General features: G+C 44.6%; 1 protein-coding gene across 9 annotated transcripts in view; it reads right to left on the minus strand.

Annotated features, from left to right (window-relative positions):
- Nucleotides 1-311: 311 nt before the first annotated feature.
- ppp3ca (protein phosphatase 3, catalytic subunit, alpha isozyme) overlaps nucleotides 312-22543 on the minus strand; it is a 43253-nt gene continuing 21021 nt past the window's right edge. For 6 of the 9 annotated variants that reach the window (XM_081720281.1, XM_035527554.2, XM_081720280.1 and 3 more), the window contains 12 exons: nucleotides 19983-20107; nucleotides 18690-18801; nucleotides 17692-17837; nucleotides 17367-17506; nucleotides 11307-11384; nucleotides 10149-10243; nucleotides 7773-7898; nucleotides 7565-7642; nucleotides 7230-7314; nucleotides 6936-7033; nucleotides 6427-6477; nucleotides 312-2345 (listed from right to left, as the gene is read on the minus strand). In XM_081720281.1, the coding sequence (XP_081576407.1) occupies nucleotides 2167-2345; nucleotides 6427-6477; nucleotides 6936-7033; nucleotides 7230-7314; nucleotides 7565-7642; nucleotides 7773-7898; nucleotides 10149-10243; nucleotides 11307-11384; nucleotides 17367-17506; nucleotides 17692-17837; nucleotides 18690-18801; nucleotides 19983-20107 (1313 nt within the window). In that variant the 3' untranslated portion in view covers nucleotides 312-2166. Of the gene's footprint in view, nucleotides 2346-6426; nucleotides 6478-6935; nucleotides 7034-7229; nucleotides 7315-7564; nucleotides 7643-7772; nucleotides 7899-10148; nucleotides 10244-11306; nucleotides 11385-17366; nucleotides 17507-17691; nucleotides 17838-18689; nucleotides 18802-19982; nucleotides 20108-20400; nucleotides 20677-22543 lie in introns of all 9 variants that reach the window. The other 3 variants (XM_081720275.1, XM_081720276.1, XM_035527555.2) reach the window with 2 other exon arrangements.

Consider the following 22543-nt stretch of genomic DNA (forward strand, 5'->3'; position numbering starts at 1 on the left):
ATTCTGGTTTGAGAGAGAGGAGGCTGTGGCCCCTGATGGTTTTCCATAGCTTCCTGTGGATGAATAGCAGGAAGCAGATGCAATGTTCTCATGGAAAATCAGCCATGAGTGCATGTGGCAAACAGTGTAACTAAGCAAAGAATGAACTGTAGTAGGATTCGCTCAAGGTGCCCACTGGAACTCTAATCTCAGTGGCTTTTGTATGTAAAATTACATTTGGCCTGAAGTCTCTTAGTACAGCTGCACTTTGAACTGGCCAGTGTGACATTCTCACCACAGGTTCAGCAAAGGAACAGAAAAGGAAGAGACAGTATACTTCATGCATATTTTATTCAAGAGTAAAAAAAGTGATTTGTCCCATAGGGCATGCTTACAATGTGTGTTATCATTTAGGAAGTCAAATGCGAAAACTTAGCTCAAGAGAAAATTACAAGAAAAAAATAGTCACAAGTTAAAATCCATTAAACTCCTTCTTTGAAATAAACCACATCTGGACCAAACAAGGATCAGAAAACAGTGGAAAAAAGAACCATAAGTTTCATTTTAAGAATAATAATAATAATAATAATAATAATAATATCATCAAGAATTATAATGAGAATATATTTTTCCTTTTAAAAGTGAGACACAGGATTTTCATTGTGTCTGATTTGTTTATATTTGAATAAACCATGCGATCATGCTTTGGCAGCCTGAATGTTGCTTTTCACTGAGTAATATGTTCATTCACACTATCGAACAACTTCTGTACACCAAATGAACAGAAAAAACACAAGTTTTCACACCTCAAAAAGAGAGCCAGTGCCTGTACAGCAAAACAATACAAAAATAAAATCAACCATACCAAAATAATGTTGTTGAAAAAAATGGAAGAAAAAATTAAATTAAGGACAGAAGATTACAAAATCATATATATACTGTATATAGATATAAAAAAAACAAAGTTGAACTTTACAAATATAATCTGAAGAGGGAAATAATTCAAATCTACTATATTGAAACACATCACAATTATAATTTCACATATCAATAAGGAACTTAATTGCATGCACTGATGCGTTCCATACCATAGATGCTGTTAAAAATTCATTGTCCTCAATATTGTCCATCATTATAATTAATCATATATTTATATATATTTATATATATTGATTTATTTGACTTGCGAAACATAACTATGTGCATTCTCTCTCTCAAGTTACAGGCAGGTGAGAAACAATCAAGTAGGTGGTGCAAAAGGTCGACCCCAAGCTCCCCCTGTGGCCCTCTCTCCTTCGTGCTTATCCACAAAACAGATGTTTGGGGTAAATGAGTCCACAGCCCATAGGCACTCCTTTATGGCATCCCCCCCCCCCAAAAAAAAACAAAAAAAACAAAACAAAACAAAACAAAAAAACAACCAATCAAACAAAGAAACATAAAATGAAACTAAAAAAGAAAGGAAAAATATCAATAAATAAAAATACTCCAGTAAGATTGCATTGCAAGTAACAAAATGTACATTTTTCTTTTTAAATGTCCTTTCTTACAAACTTTTCATTTTTGTTATTTCAAATTTTGTATTCATTAATACTAGTAGCAAAACATGTTAAACAGTGCGATAATTTCATTATAAGATGGACTCATGAAGAAAACTCTTAATCAAAATATTAAAATGTGTGCGTGGCATTGGTACTGGCTGGTCACCCCACACCGATGAGTTGCGATGGATGAGGCTAAAGAGAGAGTTCTAATTCTTAGACTCCACCTAATTGGTGCATGGGTGGAGTCAGTAAGGAGTTGGCAGAGTGGCCATAGGTACTGCCTTCTCTCTGCTAAAGACACTTCCAGCCCTTGGCTAACATCTCCCCACCCCACCCCTTGGGGCAAAAACACAACCCAACCCAACCCAACACTTCCTACCCTGTTCAGCGCACCCAAATTGTGGCAGAACCTGCATACAGTAAACTGGCAGCAAATAGACGCTGCCTCCCACCCACTTTCTGGAAAGATTTGAACTCGAATAGTTTGCTTCTCTAATTGGATGCTGCAGCAGTGGTGGATCGGTACGTGGAGTTATGTGTCATGGTGGCGTCAGGAGGCCTTAAATTACGGGCTTGGCAATATCCTGCCCCACGGCGAGGCAGTAGCATGGGCTCGGTTGCGGGCAGGCAGGTGGCCGCTGCATCACTGGACGTTGCTGTTGTCATCGGTGCCGTTGGCCTCGGACATGTTCATTTTGCCCATGGAGTGGCCCACATGGTTGACCCCATCTTTACGAGGCGGCATGCGCTCATTGATGCGGTCTAGGCCTTTAGCCTCCTCGAAACTGCTGATCTTGTGCTGTGGAGAAAAGCCACGGATGGCTGTGGAAAGGGACAGCATGGAGCCCAGTGAGCAGCAGAACTCAGGTTTCATGTAACCTTCTATTTAAAGCTGCATTCCATATAGTTTACAACACTAGTCCTTACGCAGTCCTTACGTGAAGTAAAATCAGCCTGTGCCCAGAGCTGTTGATGTTTCTCACCTCACGTATTTGAACTAGTCAGCAGTTTTTAAATGAATGAATGAGGAACAAAAACTAATAAATGTGAAGGTGTGAGTGTGAAACTCTTATGTTTAATAGAGTCTAAGTAAATTGGAAGCATATTGCCTTACGTCATAGTACTTAAGGTTCTCAGAAAGTTAGCAGCAAATTTTCTGAACCTAATATAAATGAAATGTCCATATAATGTTATATATTCTTGACAAATATTCTCTGATTGGTACACAAACACTATTTACAATATTATTTGAAAGTCTTTATTTATTTATTTATTTTTATAAAACCGATCACTGTGCACAATCTTAGGCTATTTGAACTTAACAATCTCATAATCAAGAAAAAATTAATGCAATAAAAATGTTCACTTAATGTTCTGGTGCAACAAAAATTGTTTACATTGCACTAAGCTTACTCTAGCATACACCGCATACAGGGTTTCATAGCAAGTCTTTTTCACAGCTAGTTTTCAGAAAGTACTATTCTGGATCCTCATATGGACCTTGGAAACAAAGCTTCATCACGAGTTTATGATGTTTTGTTTCACTCGAAATACAAGGTGAAATGCTCTGGTAGTTTGTATAATCTGGTTCTGTTTTGCTGTTAATAAAAAATGTCTGGGGTAATCAAACACTGATTATTTGGCCTAAAGGCGCGTTAATGAGGTGTTTACATTCAGACTGCTCCCAAACTGCCAAAAAGAATAAAGGTCACCCTAAAACTTTTTTTTTTTTAACAAGGAATCAGTGTGAGTAAGATTTTGATAACACTCAAAATATAAGATCCCTAGATTACGATGACAACAGGATATAATGCATGACAACAGAAACATTTTGCTCTTCACACTGTCAGAATGTTTCATGAGAAGGACACCAACAAAAATTGTTCCATGTTTCTTTGCATAAAATCCCGTAGGTCCAATGACAAATATTAAGAACTTTTTTACTTATATAAAGTTCAGTAGATGTGAGGTTTACTTAAGTTAGCATGAATATTTTGTTAATAAGTCTGAAAATGAGCTGACTCAACTGGAATACAAAACACATTAGATACAAGCCAAAAATGAGAGTAACAGAATACTGTGCTCTAGTATAAACAGTTATAAACAAAATGTCTGACTGACATGACTGATTGATGATTTATTGTCCATCAGATATCAATGTATAGTTGTGTGTCAAAAGCAAGAAGCACTCAATCATTTCTGCTTCAGATGTTAACATTTCGCAAGCATCATTCTGCCATCACTAGACGTACACGCGGTAAGGATGTGTTTTGCTAGCTAGCCAGGCCAGGGAAGATGGTATGCTTAGGAAGTTAGATGACATGGAACAAAAAAATTGTCACTTGGAAAATTTTTGCTGATAGCATTCTGAATGGTGACTATTTTAAATCAGTCATAAAGATGACAGAATATAATGTCCTATTTTAACTGTTCTTCAGAGAAATGTACATAGCAAGCTATCTATATTACAAGCCAAAGGAAAAATGGGTGGGACTTCATAAAGCTACCTATATGACTGGTGTAAACTCTTCTGCTACTTAAACATAATCAAGAAGCTTCCCAACAATCAAGCTGGTCTCATTAGCAGTCAGCAACCTCTATGAGCCCAGTTTCCAATTAGCATTCATACATTTGGTGTGGTATTAAACAGATGGCTTGCAGGATTAAAATACATAGCTAGCTATTGTGTACAAGAAGAAAATGAACCCCACTACTCAGTGGATACATATGATTTTAGCTAGAAGACAGGAGACTTGATTTAAAAAGTAGTTATACTACCATGATGTTATACTACATTCAGATACATTTTGTGTGGTGTGATGTAGAGAGAATCCCATGTTAACTTTTGACAGCATCAGCTATTTTTGTTATACCAGAACATTTGATCTGTGACATTTTACAATTATTTTGTAGAACATTTAAGAAAACTGGACACAGTGATCGTTTTCAGAACTTTTGAACCTGTAAAGTTCTGGAAATGTTTTGTAGAAAGTTTCCAGAACATTTGAAATTTTGCAAGAATATTTTCTGTGTTTTGATAATCAAGGGGGGAAAAAAATCAATAAACATAAAAAATAAAACCCTGAACGTTTATAGAACATTAAAAATAAATGTTTCCATAACCTAAAAGTAACAAAAGCAACACTCTTGGAACATATAGAAGAACTTTAAAGTTAGCTGGAAATTAGCAAACAGCAAAACAGAAGAATGCAGCTTTAAAGGCCCTTGATTACTCATAGTTTTTTAAAGGGATAACAAGTCAACTGTTATTAATGCGCCGTATAATTAATGCACCATATTATATCAGGTTTTTTATCTCCAGTCATGGGGCCCCACAGCTCTTCACAGTTGCCTTGTATCATGTGCCTGATCAAGCTCAGCGGCTCTTAGGCTTCTTCCTGAATGGGATGAGGTGTGCCAGAGCACGAAAAACCTGGATGTCTGTAGGCCAGGGCTGCCCAAGTAAGGTTCTGTAGATCTACCACATGACACACTGACCCGACTAAAAGACTTCTACTCAGTGCAGTGCTTTCCACACCCTTGGCTCTAGTTGGTCCTCATCACTGCTCTTTTGGCTGACTGTGCATGTTGAATCAGCATCAGCGATCATCCGTGAGGGAGTATTCTGATTGGCTGTTCAGTCTAAATTTAACTCAAAATGAGATAATATAACTGCATAAGGGTTTTTGTTGCATTGTGGTTTGGTCTACCAAGGCAGTGCGCTAGGCTAACATTACATTTTGTTACAAGGAAAGTAATTTTGTTGCGTTAAGTATCTAGAGAACAGCTGGAACATTTGTTATTATCTTGACATTACTGCATGCAATTTTGTCGAAGGAAGGAGCTCAGAAAGCGGTGGGAGTCACTCAGAACTCAGTGTACCCCACTAAACAAGCCTGCGCCTTTGAGACCCAGAGGCTTTCTTCTGAGTTATTTTGCGAAGGCACAGAACATACGTACGTGTCGTTCATCAGCTGTAGTCTATCTGGCGTGTAGGGTAAATACTTGCAGGTGACGAGAGGTGACAGTGAGCCGATGGAAGGGGGTAATCGGTCAGTCGCAGGTGTTCCTCGGTGTCAGTCTGGTCTGTGCCTAGGGCTGCAACCGAGCCCTGTCACCAGGACCAGACCTGGGTAACCCAACTATATGCTGTGTAGCCCCAGCACCAGAGATGAAAATCCATGTATTAAATGTACTTATTTCTATAATCAATGTCCTAACACCAGGCTTTGCCTTTTGTACTGGTTTCAGTGCACCGAATACTGGAGAAGAAGCAAACACCATTTACTTTAGCTCTGTCTCCATCTGTGAGTTACCGAGGTGTGTCTGCTTTAGCGCGCGAGAGGTTGCAGTTAGGCTAGCACACTCTAGTTGGCTGCGAGTTTCTTGCGAGTTCCAGTTACATGCTACGCCCATAGTCACCTCACGAGAGCCATAGAAAATGCAGCACTCGACAAACCAAATCATGCTCGTGTTAGACAGCATCTCAAACCATCATGCAGTCTTCAGAGGGACATTCTTTTGTTGTGATTTTATCATGTAGAAAGAGCACTGTAAATATCTGGAGTGCAGAGTAAATCCTTTAACTGGAGTTATAAATAAACAACAACAAAAAAAACCAAATAAGATAAAAACAAATAAGAATACTTGCGCCTTTGTCACTTCAGCTGCACCAAAAGCACAAGATTCTTTCAACTTTCTCCCTTAAAATAACTGAGTAATTCAGCAATATAGGCAACCGTTTAAGTTCTAGTCAATTACAATTCCCAGATATCTGCCATGCCCTTCCTTTGTTCCTTTCAGTGCTTTCTCTGTATGACTCTTCCGCTGTGTGAAACGTTAGTGGATGCAAGCTAACCAACAGCTAACGGAGGCTATACCCTGTCACATGTCCTGCGTTTACCTTCTCGGTCCTTTGATTCTGTCTCGATGGCTTCGATGGCCTCAATGGTGGCTGAGGGGGGGAGAGGAGGGCAAGTTACACATGAACAAGCCATGCAGTGGCAGTAGTGGCAGACAGGGAGCAGCAGGGCAGAGCTTGAGCCAGGCGGCAGGCTGGCCCCGCTAGACGCATGCACGCCAACCAGACTATGGAGCACGGTGCCATGCAACCCCTCAGGCACACACGCACGCGCGCTCTCCTGTCGGCACAGACTCACACTCGCCTCACCCCAGTTTTACCCATGATAGGGAAAACCGAACCACTGCGGTCCAGCCTTTGGGGCAACTCCCAGAGAGAGAGAGAGAGAGAGAGAGAAAGAGAGAGAGAGAGAGGAGTGCCCCAAAGCCTGGAGTTGGTCAGAGGATACAGAAAGGGACAGATGAAGAGACAGGGACATGGAAAGAAGTAGAGAAAGAGGAAGTGGTCGGAGACAAGGGGGAGGAGGGCCTTCTGTAAGGCCATGCGCTCACCACTCTGTAGAGTCTGTTTGCCTCCAGACAGCACTCCACTGGGCAGCATGCCGGTCGGGGTCAGCCCCTTTAGAGTCAGCACGTTCTCACTCTCTTCCCTGCATAAAGTCAAACACACACACACACACACATATATGTATATCCACAAACACACACTTAAGACTCCAGCAGTCTCTCTCTCTCTCTCTCTCTCTCTCTCTCTCTCTCTTTCTCTCTCTCTCTCTCTCTCGCATCTGTGTGGAGTTTCATAAGACACTGACACAGATGAGCAGATGGTGGAAGTCCTCCTCATACCTGAGCACAGAGAACATCTTGGCCATCTTCCCAATGGCACGGATTTTGTTCCTAATCACCTCTTTCCGGGCTGCTGCTGCGTTTGCTGTGGGCGGATACGAAAGTTCAACCTCAGACTGCACTGCCACAAGGAGAGTGCTCTATAGTCACTAACATTTAAACGTGGGGCTTGTTGAAAAGGGGAACAAAACCTGATATTTCAGGAGCGGTCCCAGCTTACAGGCTTTGCTGCAAGTATAGTAAAGTCAAGTATACCGATTCCAGTTCCGGTGAGAATAAGCCAAAGGTGGCAAAAACAACTGCACGGTGAGACTGATTTAAAGGAGATCTCGTACCATCAAAGATCTCGTCTCCGTCGTTCATAAGCTCATCATCGGAGCAGATGCTCAGCACATTCACCAGCATCTCTGTGACTGCAGAGAAAAGAAGATCAGACCAGGACATGCACCTGCCAATCCTCTCAAGGGACATGCTGCTCTAGGATGAGTTGGTGCCTTCTGTATCATACTGTATATGGGTTGGGGGTAGACAGCTGAAGGTCACCTTTCTCTCCCACGAAAGGCAGAGACCAGGTGAACACGTCCATGAAGTTGGGCAGCCAGTAGGGATGTGGGGAACAGTTAAACTGTCGAATGTTCATCACGTTATTCTCATACTTCAGGACAGCGGCTGACATGAGCACACACACACACACACACACACACACACACACCAACGCGTTTAGTAAGCTCCAGCACTGCATTCCTATTCATTCAGCAGAGAAATGATCTCCTAATCTCAGAAGTACATAATATCCTGCGCTGACTTGTTTCTTCATTTCTATATTTTTTCTCATAGGTCAATTACAGTGCCTTAAAATTCCAAAGTATTTAAATAAGTTATTTGTGTGCTGAAATCAAAAGAATGTTGCTCATAAGCAATACATGAATTAGCATACATTCAAAATAAGCAATCTGTAGTCCTCTTAATTAGAAAGCATAATAATAATAATAATATTAATATTCAATAGCACATCTGTGACCCTTTGGCCATTCTTTGCTTTAGCTGGTCAGTTTGAACAATAAACTCATAACTGGAGGCTGGACTTTGGCTTGGCTTTTGTATCCCACGTTTCTTAAAGACTCTTGAACTCGGAGCAGCCGGGCTGGACTAGTTTTGACACAGACAATACACATGAAAAGGACAAAATCCCTGACAATGAGAGGTGGAGAAACTACTGGCTAACACTCATCACCATTTACACTGTTTGCTAAGAGTTAAAGGCCAAAATGCCGAAAACTGTATCATCGCAAACCTCTGCTGTTGTAGCACTAAAGCTGACTTGGTGATTCTGGATGAAATACAAACCTTTAGTATAACTTTCACCAAAAATGACCCTTTTGCTCATATCTTAGCCTATATCTCATAAGACATCGATGTTGAACAATTTCCTCAAATTTAACAGTGACGAATGAGCACTTGGTAACTGGTTCAAAAGCAGTTCTTAACAAAGCTCAGCTCCTAGCCCTCCACACTGACAGTAGAGCTAGCACAGCATTCTTCGCTCTCTTCCAATTCCCAAATTCATCACAAAGACCATTTTGTACATCTAACAATCAAAACTCAGATCTTCTGTTTTGTTTTTTTTTCCTGCAGTTGAAGCTCTTTTCCATTCCTTTATTCCTAGCCATCTGGACAACTGAATCTCCGTTTTGAGTGGTACACGCTCCACTAAGCTTGAGTGGTATATTTGTCCATAAACTCCACGTCATCCAGAACTCAGCTGCTCAGCTTCCGACCAGCATGTCTTCCAACCACAACGTTCCATCTGTGCCTTTACTCACGTTTCACCTCCTTTGCTTGTAAAGCACTGAAGAACCTAGCTTTCTTCTACCTGTCCTCCAACCCCTTTACTGAGGGTCACACTCAGGAAGTCCTCAGGACTTCCACAGCTGACTGCTTGACTTACTCATTGGTCCTCCATGTGAATTCCATTGTGCTGGAGGCCAAGCCTTCCCTAGAGCTGCTCCTCAACTCTGGAATTCTTTCCCTCTCACAGTTAGACACTCCACACCCATCACTCTCAAGTTTAAAATTTGATGTATATCCTGTCTACCACCAGGCCTTTCACCAACTTCTCTTATCCTTCAAAACGTTTGACTTGTCATTGTTGTCATTGTAGCTGTTGTTATTATGAACTTTGTGAATTGTGATCCTCTCTAGTTGATGATACAAAGTATAGTATCTTTGGGTCTCAAAAATGTGCTATACAAAACAAATGTATCATGATAATTATGACCCTGAAGAAATTATTATAATTCCTCTTCTTATTATTACTACTACTACTACTACTACTGCTACTATTACTACGCTTATTATGACTAACCTAAGCAATCTAAATGCTTTGTGTATCTTTGAATATCTTTGCGTGTTATTTGCATGTAAGTTATCTGTATTAATCGGTAACAATGAGCTCTTTAAAAAAGAAATAAATGCTTCCAAATTGCTTCTCCCTGTTTGTGTGTGAGGGTATGTCCACGTGAAATGTCCACTAGATGGCGCTGTTGAACCTGAGCTGTTGACCCTGTTCCATCAGGAGAGATAAAGCCACATGGAAGGAGTCAGTCAAGCTGATGGGCCCTCGCACAGCCACATCTCCGCCATCTACTCCATTCACTATGGCAAACACACTCCGCCATGCACACACATCCTTTTCCAGTCGTTATAATGGAAACCCTCTACAAACCTCCCTTTGTCTATTATACCCATCACACCAAATATATACTCACATCTGCCATTTCTCTCCTAAGAATTCATCACATATTGCAGTCTTATGTGTCAATACTACTGCCCATAAACTCGCTCAGATTAAATGGTGTTAGCGTGTGATGAAATGAAAGAAGGACATACATTTAACACTGGACTATTGCTTTTACCTACCTTTGTTATTGTAAACATCAAGGTAGTTTGGTGCAGAGAATATGGTGATGAGGGAGGGAAAGCCAGTGGTCTGACTCTTCCTGTACATCCTGTATCTGTGGCAGACACAGTGCATGAGAGAGAGAGAGAGAGAGAGAGAGAGAGAGAGATTGAACCACTTAAATGGATATCACCAATTACTGAAGACCAAGACACGGACACACTGAGCAATGAGATGGAATGCGTGAGTGATCAGTGTCAGCTACCAGTGTGAGTAAGCAATGATAGAGAACAGTGAGTGAGAGTGTGCAGTGAGAGAGTAGTGAGCAGTGAGAGTGAGCAGTGAGAGTGTGCAGGGAGACTGAGCAGTGAGACTGAAGATGAGCAGTGAGAGTAGAATGAGAATATGCAGTCAGAGTGTAGACTGAGAGTGCACAGTGAGTATAGAGTGTACAGTGAGTGTAGACTGAGAGTGTAGAGTGAGTGTACAGTGAGTGTATAGAGAGAGTGTACAGTGAATGTAGTCTAAAAGTGTAGAGTGAGAGTGTAGAGTGGGAGTGTACAGTGAGTGTAGAGTGAGAGTGTATAGTGAGTGTAGAGTGAGTGTACAGTGAGAGTGTACAGTGAATGTAGTCTGAGAGTGTAGAGTGAGAGTGTACAGTGAGTGTAGAGTGAGAGGGTAGAGTGCGTGTAGACTGAGCATGCACAGTGAGTATAGAGTGTACAGTGAGTGTAGACTGAGAGTGTAGAGTGAGAGTGTACAGTGAGTGTAGAGTGAGAGGGTAGAGTGCGTGTAGACTGAGCATGCACAGTGAGTATAGAGTGTACAGTGAGTGTAGACTGAGAGTGTAGAGTGAGAGTGTACAGTGAGTGTGTAGAGTGAGAGTGTACAGTGACTGTAGTCTGAGAATGTAGCGTGGGAGTGTACAGTGAGAGTGTACAGTGAGTGTGTAGAGTGAGAGTGTACAGTGAGTGTACAGTGAGTGTGTAGATTGAGAGTGTACAGTGGATGTAGTCTGAGAGTGTAGAGTGAGAGTGTACAGTGAGTGTAGAGTGAGAGGGCAGAGTGAGAGTGAACAGTGAGAGTGTAGAGTGTGGGTGTGCAGTCAGAGTGTGCAGTGAGAGGGCACGTGTGTAAAAAGTACGAGTGAGCAGTAATGAACGTGTCTGCATACATACCCAGCATCTTGTGCTTCGTGTGCTCGGATGACTGATAACAAGTTATTATTCTGTAGGAACTCACACACAGCTGGATAACTGCAAGGCACAGAGAGTAACAGAGAGAACTCAGCTTTTCCCATTTCCAATATCAGTCAACCAAACCACTAATAAACACAGAGTCTGCCTGTAATTTCACTATATAGCCAGCAGGGGGTGAATGAATTATGAACGAGTTATTTCCCTTCCACATATCTTGTATCAGACATTTTCCAAAAGTGTAAACAAATCCATTATAACTGGATCATTCCAGTGTGGATGTCAGCTGCCGGACAGACGGCCATTTCCGAAAATGATCACATGGTGGTGGCATGTACTCTAGAAAACCTAATCAAGCGGGAAGAATGAATCTGTGGTAGGAATATCCCCCTGTGATTTGAACATGTGTCAAACACTGGCAAGTCTTAGCAAAACCGATGGATGTCAATGATTGCTGTGATTAGGAGTCAGTCCTACACCACATTAGAGGGAATGTATATATCCCGGTGAGAGAATGAAGTGCACACTGGGGGAATTAAAAACTGCACACAGCAACAGTCCGGGTCTCAGGAGGACATACAGTGCATGTAAGTCACAAGCACAGAGACCTCTTCTGAACAATTACACTCATGCTGGCATTTTTATTACATCTTAAAGCTTCGACTGGTCAAGTCAACACAACTTAGCAATGAGCTACAGTGAGCAATGACTTTTTTTGTCATGTTCCCTTTCTTTCTGTCTCTCTCTCTTACACACTCTTACAGCACGCTCAGAAAAACAGACTGCTACAGAACTGCACCTATACTGAGTGGAGTTAATGTTAGGTTAAGCGTTGAGTTTCAACAGAGTACCAGCCATAATAAACTTCAGGGCATTTGTGATGTGTGTGCATAATCTTGCCCTGTCAAGATCTAATGGAGCACACAGTGTGATTTAACGGAGAGGACCTCATCCTGCGGTTTACATATAGCCTACAGCTCATTTTCCTGCTCTATGTGGGAACGAGAAACACAGCTAGCTCTCCTGTGTGTGTGAGAGACACAGCTAGCTCTCCTCTGTGTGTGAGAGACACAGCTAGCTCTCCTGTGTGTGTGAGAAACACAGCTAGCTCTCCTGTGTGTGTGAGAGACACAGCTAGCTCTCCTCTGTGTGTGAGAGACACAGCTAGCTCTCCTCTCCGTGTGAGAGACACAGCTAGCTCTCCTCTCCGTGTGAGAGACACAGCTAGCTCTCCTCTGTGTGTGAGAGACACAGCTAGCTCTCCTCTGTGTGTGAGAGACACAGCTAGCTCTCCTCTGTGTGTGAGAGACACAGCTAGCTCTCCTCTGTGTGTGAGAGACACAGCTAGCTCTCCTGTGTGTGAGAGACACAGCTAGCTCTCCTCTGTGTGTGAGAGACACAGCTAGCTCTCCTCTGTGTGTGAGAGACACAGCTAGCTCTCCTGTGTGTGTGAGAGACACAGCTAGCTCTCCTCTCTGTGTGTGAGACACAGCTAGCTCTCCTCTGTGTGTGAGAGACACAGCTAGCTCTCCTCTGTGTGTGAGAGACACAGCTAGCTCTCCTGTGTGTGAGAGACACAGCTAGCTCTCCTCTGTGTGTGAGAGACACAGCTAGCTCTCCTCTGTGTGTGAGAGACACAGCTAGCTCTCCTGTGTGTGTGAGAGACACAGCTAGCTCTCCTCTTCTCCTCTGTGTGTGAGAGACACAGCTAGCTCTCCTGTGTGTGTGAGAAACACAGCTAGCTCTCCTGTGTGTGTGAGAGACACAGCTAGCTCTCCTCTGTGTGTGAGAGACACAGCTAGCTCTCCTCTGTGTGTGAGAGACACAGCTAGCTCTCCTGTGTGTGTGAGAGACACAGCTAGCTCTCCTGTGTGTGTGAGAGACACAGCTAGCTCTCCTCTGTGTGTGAGAGACACAGCTAGCTCTCCTCTGTGTGAGAGACACAGCTAGCTCTCCTCTGTGTGTGAGAGACACAGCTAGCTCTCCTCTCTGTGTGTGAGAGACACAGCTAGCTCTCCTCTGTGTGTGAGAGACACAGCTAGCTCTCCTCTGTGTGTGAGAGACACAGCTAGCTCTCCTCTGTGTGTGAGAGACACAGCTAGCTCTCCTGTGTGTGTGAGAAACACAGCTAGCTCTCCTGTGTGTGTGAGAGACACAGCTAGCTCTCCTCTGTGTGTGAGAGACACAGCTAGCTCTCCTCTGTGTGTGAGAGACACAGCTAGCTCTCCTGTGTGTGTGAGAGACACAGCTAGCTCTCCTGTGTGTGTGAGAGACACAGCTAGCGCTCCTCTGTGTGTGAGAGACACAGCTAGCTCTCCTCTGTGTGAGAGACACAGCTAGCTCTCCTCTGTGTGTGAGAGACACAGCTAGCTCTCCTGTGTGTGAGAGACACAGCTAGCTCTCCTCTGTGTGTGAGCGACACAGCTAGCTCTCCTCTGTGTGTGAGAGACACAGCTAGCTCTCCTCTGTGTGTGAGAGACACAGCTAGCTCTCCTCTGTGTGTGAGAGACACAGCTAGCTCTCCTGTGTGTGTGAGAGACACAGCTAGCTCTCCTCTGTGTGTGAGAGACACAGCTAGCTCTCCTCTGTGTGTGAGAGACACAGCTAGCTCTCCTCTGTGTGTGAGAGACACAGCTAGCTCTCCTGTATGTGTGAGAGACACAGCTAGCTCTCCTGTGTGTGTGAGAGACACAGCTAGCTCTCCTGTGTGTGTGAGAGACACAGCTAGCTCTCCTCTGTGTGTGAGCGAGTAACACAGCAGCTTGGCAGCATGTGTGGTGCAGCCTTTGAGTTATGACGGGAAATGAGTGTCAAACAGTGTTCACCTCTCTCTCTTTTTCTCTCCCGCACTCTCTTCCTTGAGCTAAAGTATCTACTAATGAGTAGAACCTCATCGCGATACTACTTCTCTCCACAAATCATTCCTTATTTTACGTCTCTCTCTCTCTCTCTCTCTCTCTCACCCCTTCTCCCTGTCTTGCTCTCTCGCTTCAGTTTAGGCAAGAGGAGTGAGTTGTCATGGCAACACCACACTGCAAAGCCCTTAGGGATTGTGGGATAGATCGCAGAGCCGTGCTGCTGCTGCTGCTGGCTGCAGTGTAGGCCCTGCTCTGTCTCTCCCTCCCTCTCTCCCCCCATCTCTCCCTCCATTCCTCTGTCCATCTTTCCCTCTAGCTCTCCCCCTCTACCTCCATGACTCCCGCCCTATTTCACTCTTCTTCCTCGCCGTGCTCCTTCTTTTCTCTAGCTATCCCTCACTCATTCCTGCTGTCTGTTGCTGCTGACTAAACAGCGATTTAGGAGCTCGACGGGATTGGGGCTTGGGGTGGGGGGGTGGGGGTGGGGATCATGTCCTTCTTCCTGTATTTTGGTTCAGAGATGCAGCTCCCATATCTGCTTTACAGCTGCTACGGACAGGGGTGTGTGTTCTGAAACACAACCCATCATGACACAGAGCACTGCCCCAGACATGCCACATGGCAGTGTGCTAAACAAATCAATGAAAGGATCAAATATAAATAACACATCGCTGATGCGAGGTGCCACAAAGAGCTATGTCACAGACCGAGACACCTGGCCAAACATTATATGCAGAGGTTCAAAAGGCAAGGAAGTAAACATGTTCCAAAGATGCACGAAGGCTCAAAGACTTAAAAGAAGCCCCTAGTGTATATGACCTCTTAGCCAGTATATTACGAAGACCTGCAAAAGGCTGATACAGTGTTTCATAAGTTTGTGAATCGAAAGAGGAACATTTAACGGCATTTGTTCTGAATGTGTGTGGGCATAGCTGTAGTTCATAAGATTAAGGTAATTATAAAGATTTTCATAAACAAGTCTTGGTGAAACAGAGGAAATGGAAAGGCTCCAGAATGATCAAGAATAGAGCATTCAGATTGAACTCGAGTCTGCAAAATATCAAAGGAGAGAGCACTTATAAATCCTGGCTTGTCCCTGGTTTGCGCAAGCTGCACTTTTCAGCATGAAGATTTTGATGCTGCGTTTTCAGCCCTCACACACAGTCTATGAACGCTGACAATGCACATCACAAGAACATGCCTCTGTGGTTCTTACATAACCACAATGTAATGGTGTATGCCTGGGCTATTCAAATGAGGCATCAGTGTCTTCAGTAGTTTGAGGGAACCCTGCAAAAAAAACTGATTTTGCCAGTCGTTTTTTCGTTAGCCGTTACACCTTGGTTACACCTCGGTCAGAGGCGTGGCTATTAGTGAAAGAGGCGGAGCTCTGCAGGGTTGGAGTAAAATCTGCAGATACTAGGCCCTCCACTGAGCAAGTCCTGGTGGGGAGCGGCAGTGCTTGCCACTGTGTATGCAGTCATGGGTGACCATGACGCCGCATGACGAGTGTGTTCTGCGGTATCACCGTGGCTACACCTACACGCGCACACACCTACACCGTAGAATGGTCCCTCACTGGAGTCAGAAGAAGTGAGTGTTGAAAGCCTCGACTGTGCTGAGAGAGAGAATATTAGTCCATATAACTAGAAGGCTGTAGGCTGAAGGCTGTTTATAGGCTGAATCGAGTACTGCTCCTGCTTTGCCCAAATCTGCTGGCATTTTTTTTCCCTGGCTCACTGCTACAGAGCACACGGCACCTACAGCTCATTCAGCTCCCGCACCCACATCCCGAATGTGGACACAGATGGGTTATTAAAAACCCCGGGAAAGCATACGTGGACATGGTCGCACGTGTGTGTGCAGGACTAAGGGGAAGCTGGCCATGGGCCTGACTGGCTGATACCCAGCATCCCAGGTTCAGAGGGGAAGACAGAGATGCCTCACTACCCTGTAACACAACACAGTCATCCAGCACTGCAGAGCAAGGAGCACAGCCCAGAGAACCGCCTGCGCGCGCGCGCACACACACACACACACACGCACGCGCACGCGCACGCGCACGCACTCGCACGCGCACGCGCACGCACACGCACACACACACTCACACGCACACGCACACGCACACTCACACGCACACGCACACATACACACACACACACTCACACACTCACACACACACACACATACACACACACACACACACACTCTCTCTCTCTCTCTTTCTCTCTATTTCTCTCTCTCTCTCTCTCTTTCTCACACATCTACATGTACACATACAAATACACATGCACATGGATATACGGTCACACAAACATGAGCCAGAGTGTGTAAAATGACACACATGGTGTGTGGTGTGGGATATTTTCAGGGACAGGCCTTCTAAACCTCTAAAGACCATCTCAGCCTTCACAGCACACGGAACGAATGTGGAATGTGTTAGGGTGTATGCCTGTCTTACTGAGGCTTTCAATGAATTGGATAAACACATGAGGTTTGAACTTAAAAATTCACAGACACAGTTCTCTTCATCCCTACACACACACACACACACACACACACACACAATAAATAAATAAAAAGACACCTGAACACTGTCTAACACCTACTCAAACAAACAATGTCTCCAGTGCTCCATCAGGTCTTCAGCAGTGTGTGAAATATTAACAGCTTGGTGGGACTTGGTGGGAGAGCTGAGAGTGCTGAGAGCACCAGCAGCTTCCAGCACCTGGAGAGAGTGAGTGATCCCCTACTGATCTCTCTGTGTTACTTACACACACACACACACACATAAATATACACACACACACACAACATACACACACCAATGTATATTTACAAACACCCACACATAGAAACACAGACACACACACAAATGCTTTTATACAAACACACATGCACAAATACACACACGCACACACACACACACACATGTGTGTGCGCTCACATACACACAAACACAAAGACACGGCACTGTGCCACCTCTTACATGTACACGTGAACTTAAATGTACACATATAAGCCGAAAGAGAACTGTGTGCCCATGTCAGCGTGCACTTCAGGTGTCATGACACTGGGTTTTGCAGAGGCAGGATATTGAGCGTTTTGTATGCGTGGGTGCATCTATCTCAAATTCTTTCAAATTTCTTACTTTCTTGGTGGTGGGAGTGTGAGCAAGATGTACCTGTAGAAATAGGAGCAACCTCTGACTGTGTTGTGGCTGAAGTACTCCTGGCTCTTCTCATTGCCAAAGTCCTCTAGGGGGTCTGACCACAGGAGATCGCACATGGGCCCAAACGCAGGTGGCTCTTTGAACCGATCCAGCTAGGCAACACAAAGACATGTTATAAAGAACTCACACTGGCTACACACAGGCACACACTCACTCACACAAACACACACACACACACACACACATTCATGTAGCTGACCCCCCCCCCCCCAGCCATCCACAGCATGGATGACTGCACTATGGAAGTGGAATGGAGTTCCTACAGAGTGGGCAGTACCTTTTTTATGTCGTCTAAGGTGTGTATTTCTGGCGAAAGGCCACCATGAACACACAAAAACTGCTGGTTCATGAGAGCAGCCAGGGGAAGGCAGTCGAATGCATCCATACAAGAGTCATATACTTGCTCCGAATACTTGATTTTACCTGAGAGAAAGACAGAACGATGTGAGATGTTTTGCCAACGTAGGATAAAGCCTACAGTAGTTACTTAATTATTTATAGTTTGTAGGTTTGTCCAAAACATCCAGAGAGGCACAAAGCTGACATGGCATATAATAGAACATTTCAGGCCGTAACCAAATCTTGTATCAGATATCTTTCTTATCAGTGTCCTCCCAATTACAATTTTAAGTGAACCCTTCTAGCTCTCATGTGTGTCAAAGTCACACACACACACACACACACACACACACACAAACACATTGACACACATACAGAATTTACAGCGTCACTAGTCTGCTAAAGGTCTCTTCCTGCGTGGGTCGACATGTGTTCCTCTTTTTTTCTCATTAAATCTCAATTCACTGCCTCTCAAAGGCATTTGTCTCCATGGTGACAGGTCAGCAGAGTAGGTACAGAAATAGTTTGTCGCCAACTCCACAACGCCCCCCCCCCACCCCCCACTTCACCTGTCTCGATATTCTCTCGCTCGGCCCTGTGGGATAGCGCCACTCTTAGGCATTACCTCATTGCCTGCTTGGCCCCTCCCCCACCCGCTCTGTCACCTCTCACTGAGCCGCTCCTTTCTTAAAGAGACAGAGACCTTCTCAGGGAACGCTCCCCGTCAAACACATCTCCTTACTCAACAGCGTTCCCACACCTTGGCCAGGGAGAGCAGCCCAGCAATTAGAAGTCACATCTCGAGTCGCTCGTCTAGAACATGCAGAATCAAGTGGGATATCTGAAAGCTGAAGTTCATGTTCAGAGAGCTAAAGAGCACGGCATGCCTGACAGGTAGAAGCGTAAGCTGCAGATAACACCAGAGTGCATACTCACATTCTTGTTTGAAGGTGAAATATTCTGTCAAATGTCTACATTCGTGATTTCCTCTCAGTAAAAATAGCGTCTTTGGATAGAGGATTTTCAGTGACCAAAGGTACAAAACACACTGCGGACAGAAATGTAGGCACAGTGTAAGAGATACGCATATGTGTGATACATGTGTGGCTACAGCAAACAGCACACACACACACACACACACACACACCAGACTACAGAAGCAGGTAAGGAGTCTAACAACGTGTAGCTTGTGCGTGCAGTGTAAGAGTCATGGAGAACAGGGAGGAGCTAATGGAGTATGAAGGCCCATCACAGAGAGTGACACTGGCAACCAGGACATCAGCTAGCAGGGAACACGTTCAGCCATATGGCCCTTTTCCCCAACTTTAGGTAATACATAATGACATCCATCGATGACACATCTACCATCGTCCTCCATCACCTGAACACTTACTGGGTGCCACCAGCAGAGTGTCAGTGCTTAATCCACTCCCTTTACTGCCAGGCCATAACACTCTCATGTGCACTCTTAATGACCCCAGGTGGGTGCAGGTGTATATATGTGTGTGTGTTTGTGTGTGTGTTTGTGTGAGTGTGTGTGTGTGCCATACAGGTTACAGGTTGTATAAAGTTTAAAGTGACTATTGCATAAGAATAATGTAATCAAGAGAAGCTGATTGATTAGCACTAGATATGCTGTTATTTCTTGGAAACAACTCTCTAACTCTGCAGTTGGACCCTGTCAGTCTGAGGGAAAAGCGGAACTAGGGGCTGGCGACATCAGCATGTGGTTATAAAAAGGAGAGCGACTGCTTGCTGTGTGATCTCACAACCCGGTTCTCTGGTCCAGGATGATGAATAACATCACCTTTGCTCAGCTGGGCGTGGTGCATGTCCTCGCTCAACTGGGGAATTGGGGAATCAGTTCTCCTACATTTTTGCCCGAGTCAGCAGGATCTCCAACTCTCAGGTGTGGAGTGAGGACTCCGTAAGCGAAATGGGGGGTGCACAAGAACGGTCCGGGGAAATTCGCAGGCACTGCGCACGCCCAGACGCAAGATGCCCCATTCTGCCCATAGACGAGGAGGTTAGCATAGTCGTCAGGCTGAGAGTGGTGTTGCCTACGGTGTGAGCTCACAACACAGTAACCGTTTCTCCTAGACCAGACTTTTGAGTGACACCTGTGATCAGCTCATCAACAGATAACATTAAGGCTGTATGGGAGCATGCTTGCAGTCACGTTTTGAAGCATTGTTGGAGGTGGAAAGGTTTGACATGAGTGCCGCTCACCTCGATACTGAAATAGCCCCGGTCCACATAGTCCCCCAGGAAAAGGTATCGCGTTGTGGCAGGTGACCCTCCCACCTCAAAGAGCTTCATCAGGTCAAAGAACTGCCCATGGATGTCCCCACACACTGGTGGCACAGAGAGACAGAGATACATTAGCACGGCACATATTAAGGAGCCCCAGCACACTGTCTCCCCCCCGGAGGACGACTGCATTTCCACCTGCTCTTGTGTATACACAGTCACTGTCTGTGGGGGTGCCGCAATAACGTCTTCCACTGAGCTGTTACTGGCTATTGCTCAAATGGTAAACTCACAAAAGAGGAAGACTGAAGACTGATGGCCAGATGGGTTTCATATAATAAAAGCACAAATCTATGTGTGAGTGTGTGTGTGTCCATGTGTGCATGTCTTTATATGCCTGTGGGTGCAGGAGATCCTATGAGCAGAAGATCAGTGTCGTCTCTCAGCTTGATCATTCTTCCCCCGAGGAGGAAGCACAGAGAGAGAGGGGGAGAGAGAGAGAGATGCAAACTCCTGTTGCCATGGTGACATGAATTTGATGAGAATAAATAATGAAATAAATGAGTTTTCATTTCTCTCGCCTGAGCTCAGCGTTGGCATGGAGATGCCGCCTAGGCGTTTGCCTCGGAGGACCCTCAGCCAGTAAGTGTGTGGGTGTGGGTGTGGCCCAAGGCTGAAAGGACACACACACACACACACACACACACACACACACACCCATACACATGCAACAGCCTTGAACTCCAATGTATAGAAAATATACTGCATTAGCTATGGTTTGTATTAGTTCTAAATATATTTATATTGGACACATCAGAGCTCATAGAGTGTAATGACTATTTATTTAAAAATAAATTCAGTGTTATTAACTAATACATGAAGTTATTGGGCTTATATTATATATTATATATATAAGTACATATATTGGGTACGTGTGTATGGGTAGGCGTGTACTCATGTACGTGTGTATGGGTAGGCGTGTACTCATGTATGTGTGTATGGGTAGGCGTGTACTCGTGTGTATGGGTAGGTGTGTACTCATGTATGTGTGTATGGGTAGGCGTGCACTCATGTATGTGTGTATGGGTAGGCGTGTACTCATGTACGTGTGTATGGGTAGGCGTGTACTCATGTACGTGTGTATGGGTAGGCGTGTACTCATGTAAGTGTGTATGGGTAGGTGTGTACTCATGTATGTGTGTATGGATAGGTGTGTACTCATGTACGTGTCTATGGGTAGGTGTGTACTCATGTACGTGTGTATGGGTAGGTGTGTACTCATGTACGTGTGTATGGGTAGGTGTGTACTCATGTATGTGTGTATGGGTAGGTGTGTACTCATGTATGTGTGTATGGGTAGGTGTGTACTCATGTACGTGTGTATGGGTAGGCGTGTACTCATGTATGTGTGTATGGGTAGGTGTGTACTCATGTATGTGTGTATGGGTAGGTGTGTACTCATGTATGTGTGTATGGGTAGGCGTGTACTCGTATGTGTGTATGGGTAGGCGTGTACTCATGTACGTGTGTATGGGTAGGTGTGTACTCATGTATGTGTGTATGGGTAGGTGTGTACTCATGTATGTGTGTATGGGTAGGCGTGTACTCATGTATGTGTGTATGGGTAGGCGTGTACTCATGTACGTGTGTATGGGTAGGTGTGTACTCATGTATGTGTGTATGGGTAGGCGTGTACTCATGTACGTGTGTATGGGTAGGCGTGTACTCATGTACGTGTGTATGGGTAGGCGTGTACTCATGTACGTGTGTATGGGTAGGCGTGTACTCATGTATGTGTGTATGGGTAGGCGTGTACTCGTGTGTATGGGTAGGTGTGTACTCATGTATGTGTGTATGGGTAGGCGTGCACTCATGTATGTGTGTATGGGTAGGCGTGTACTCATGTACGTGTGTATGGGTAGGCGTGTACTCATGTACGTGTGTATGGGTAGGCGTGTACTCATGTACGTGTGTATGGGTAGGCGTGTACTCATGTAAGTGTGTATGGGTAGGTGTGTACTCATGTATGTGTGTATGGATAGGTGTGTACTCATGTACGTGTCTATGGGTAGGTGTGTACTCATGTACGTGTGTATGGGTAGGTGTGTACTCATGTACGTGTGTATGGGTAGGTGTGTACTCATGTATGTGTGTATGGGTAGGTGTGTACTCATGTATGTGTGTATGGGTAGGTGTGTACTCATGTACGTGTGTATGGGTAGGCGTGTACTCATGTATGTGTGTATGGGTAGGTGTGTACTCATGTATGTGTGTATGGGTAGGTGTGTACTCATGTATGTGTGTATGGGTAGGCGTGTACTCGTATGTGTGTATGGGTAGGCGTGTACTCATGTACGTGTGTATGGGTAGGTGTGTACTCATGTATGTGTGTATGGGTAGGTGTGTACTCATGTATGTGTGTATGGGTAGGCGTGTACTCATGTATGTGTGTATGGGTAGGCGTGTACTCATGTACGTGTGTATGGGTAGGTGTGTACTCATGTACGTGTGTATGGGTAGGCGTGTACTCATGTACGTGT

The sequence above is a fragment of the Electrophorus electricus genome, chromosome 8 (genome assembly GCF_041902795.1).
Source record: "Electrophorus electricus isolate QZ-2024a chromosome 8, ASM4190279v1, whole genome shotgun sequence".
Lineage (NCBI taxonomy): Eukaryota > Metazoa > Chordata > Actinopteri > Gymnotiformes > Gymnotidae > Electrophorus > Electrophorus electricus.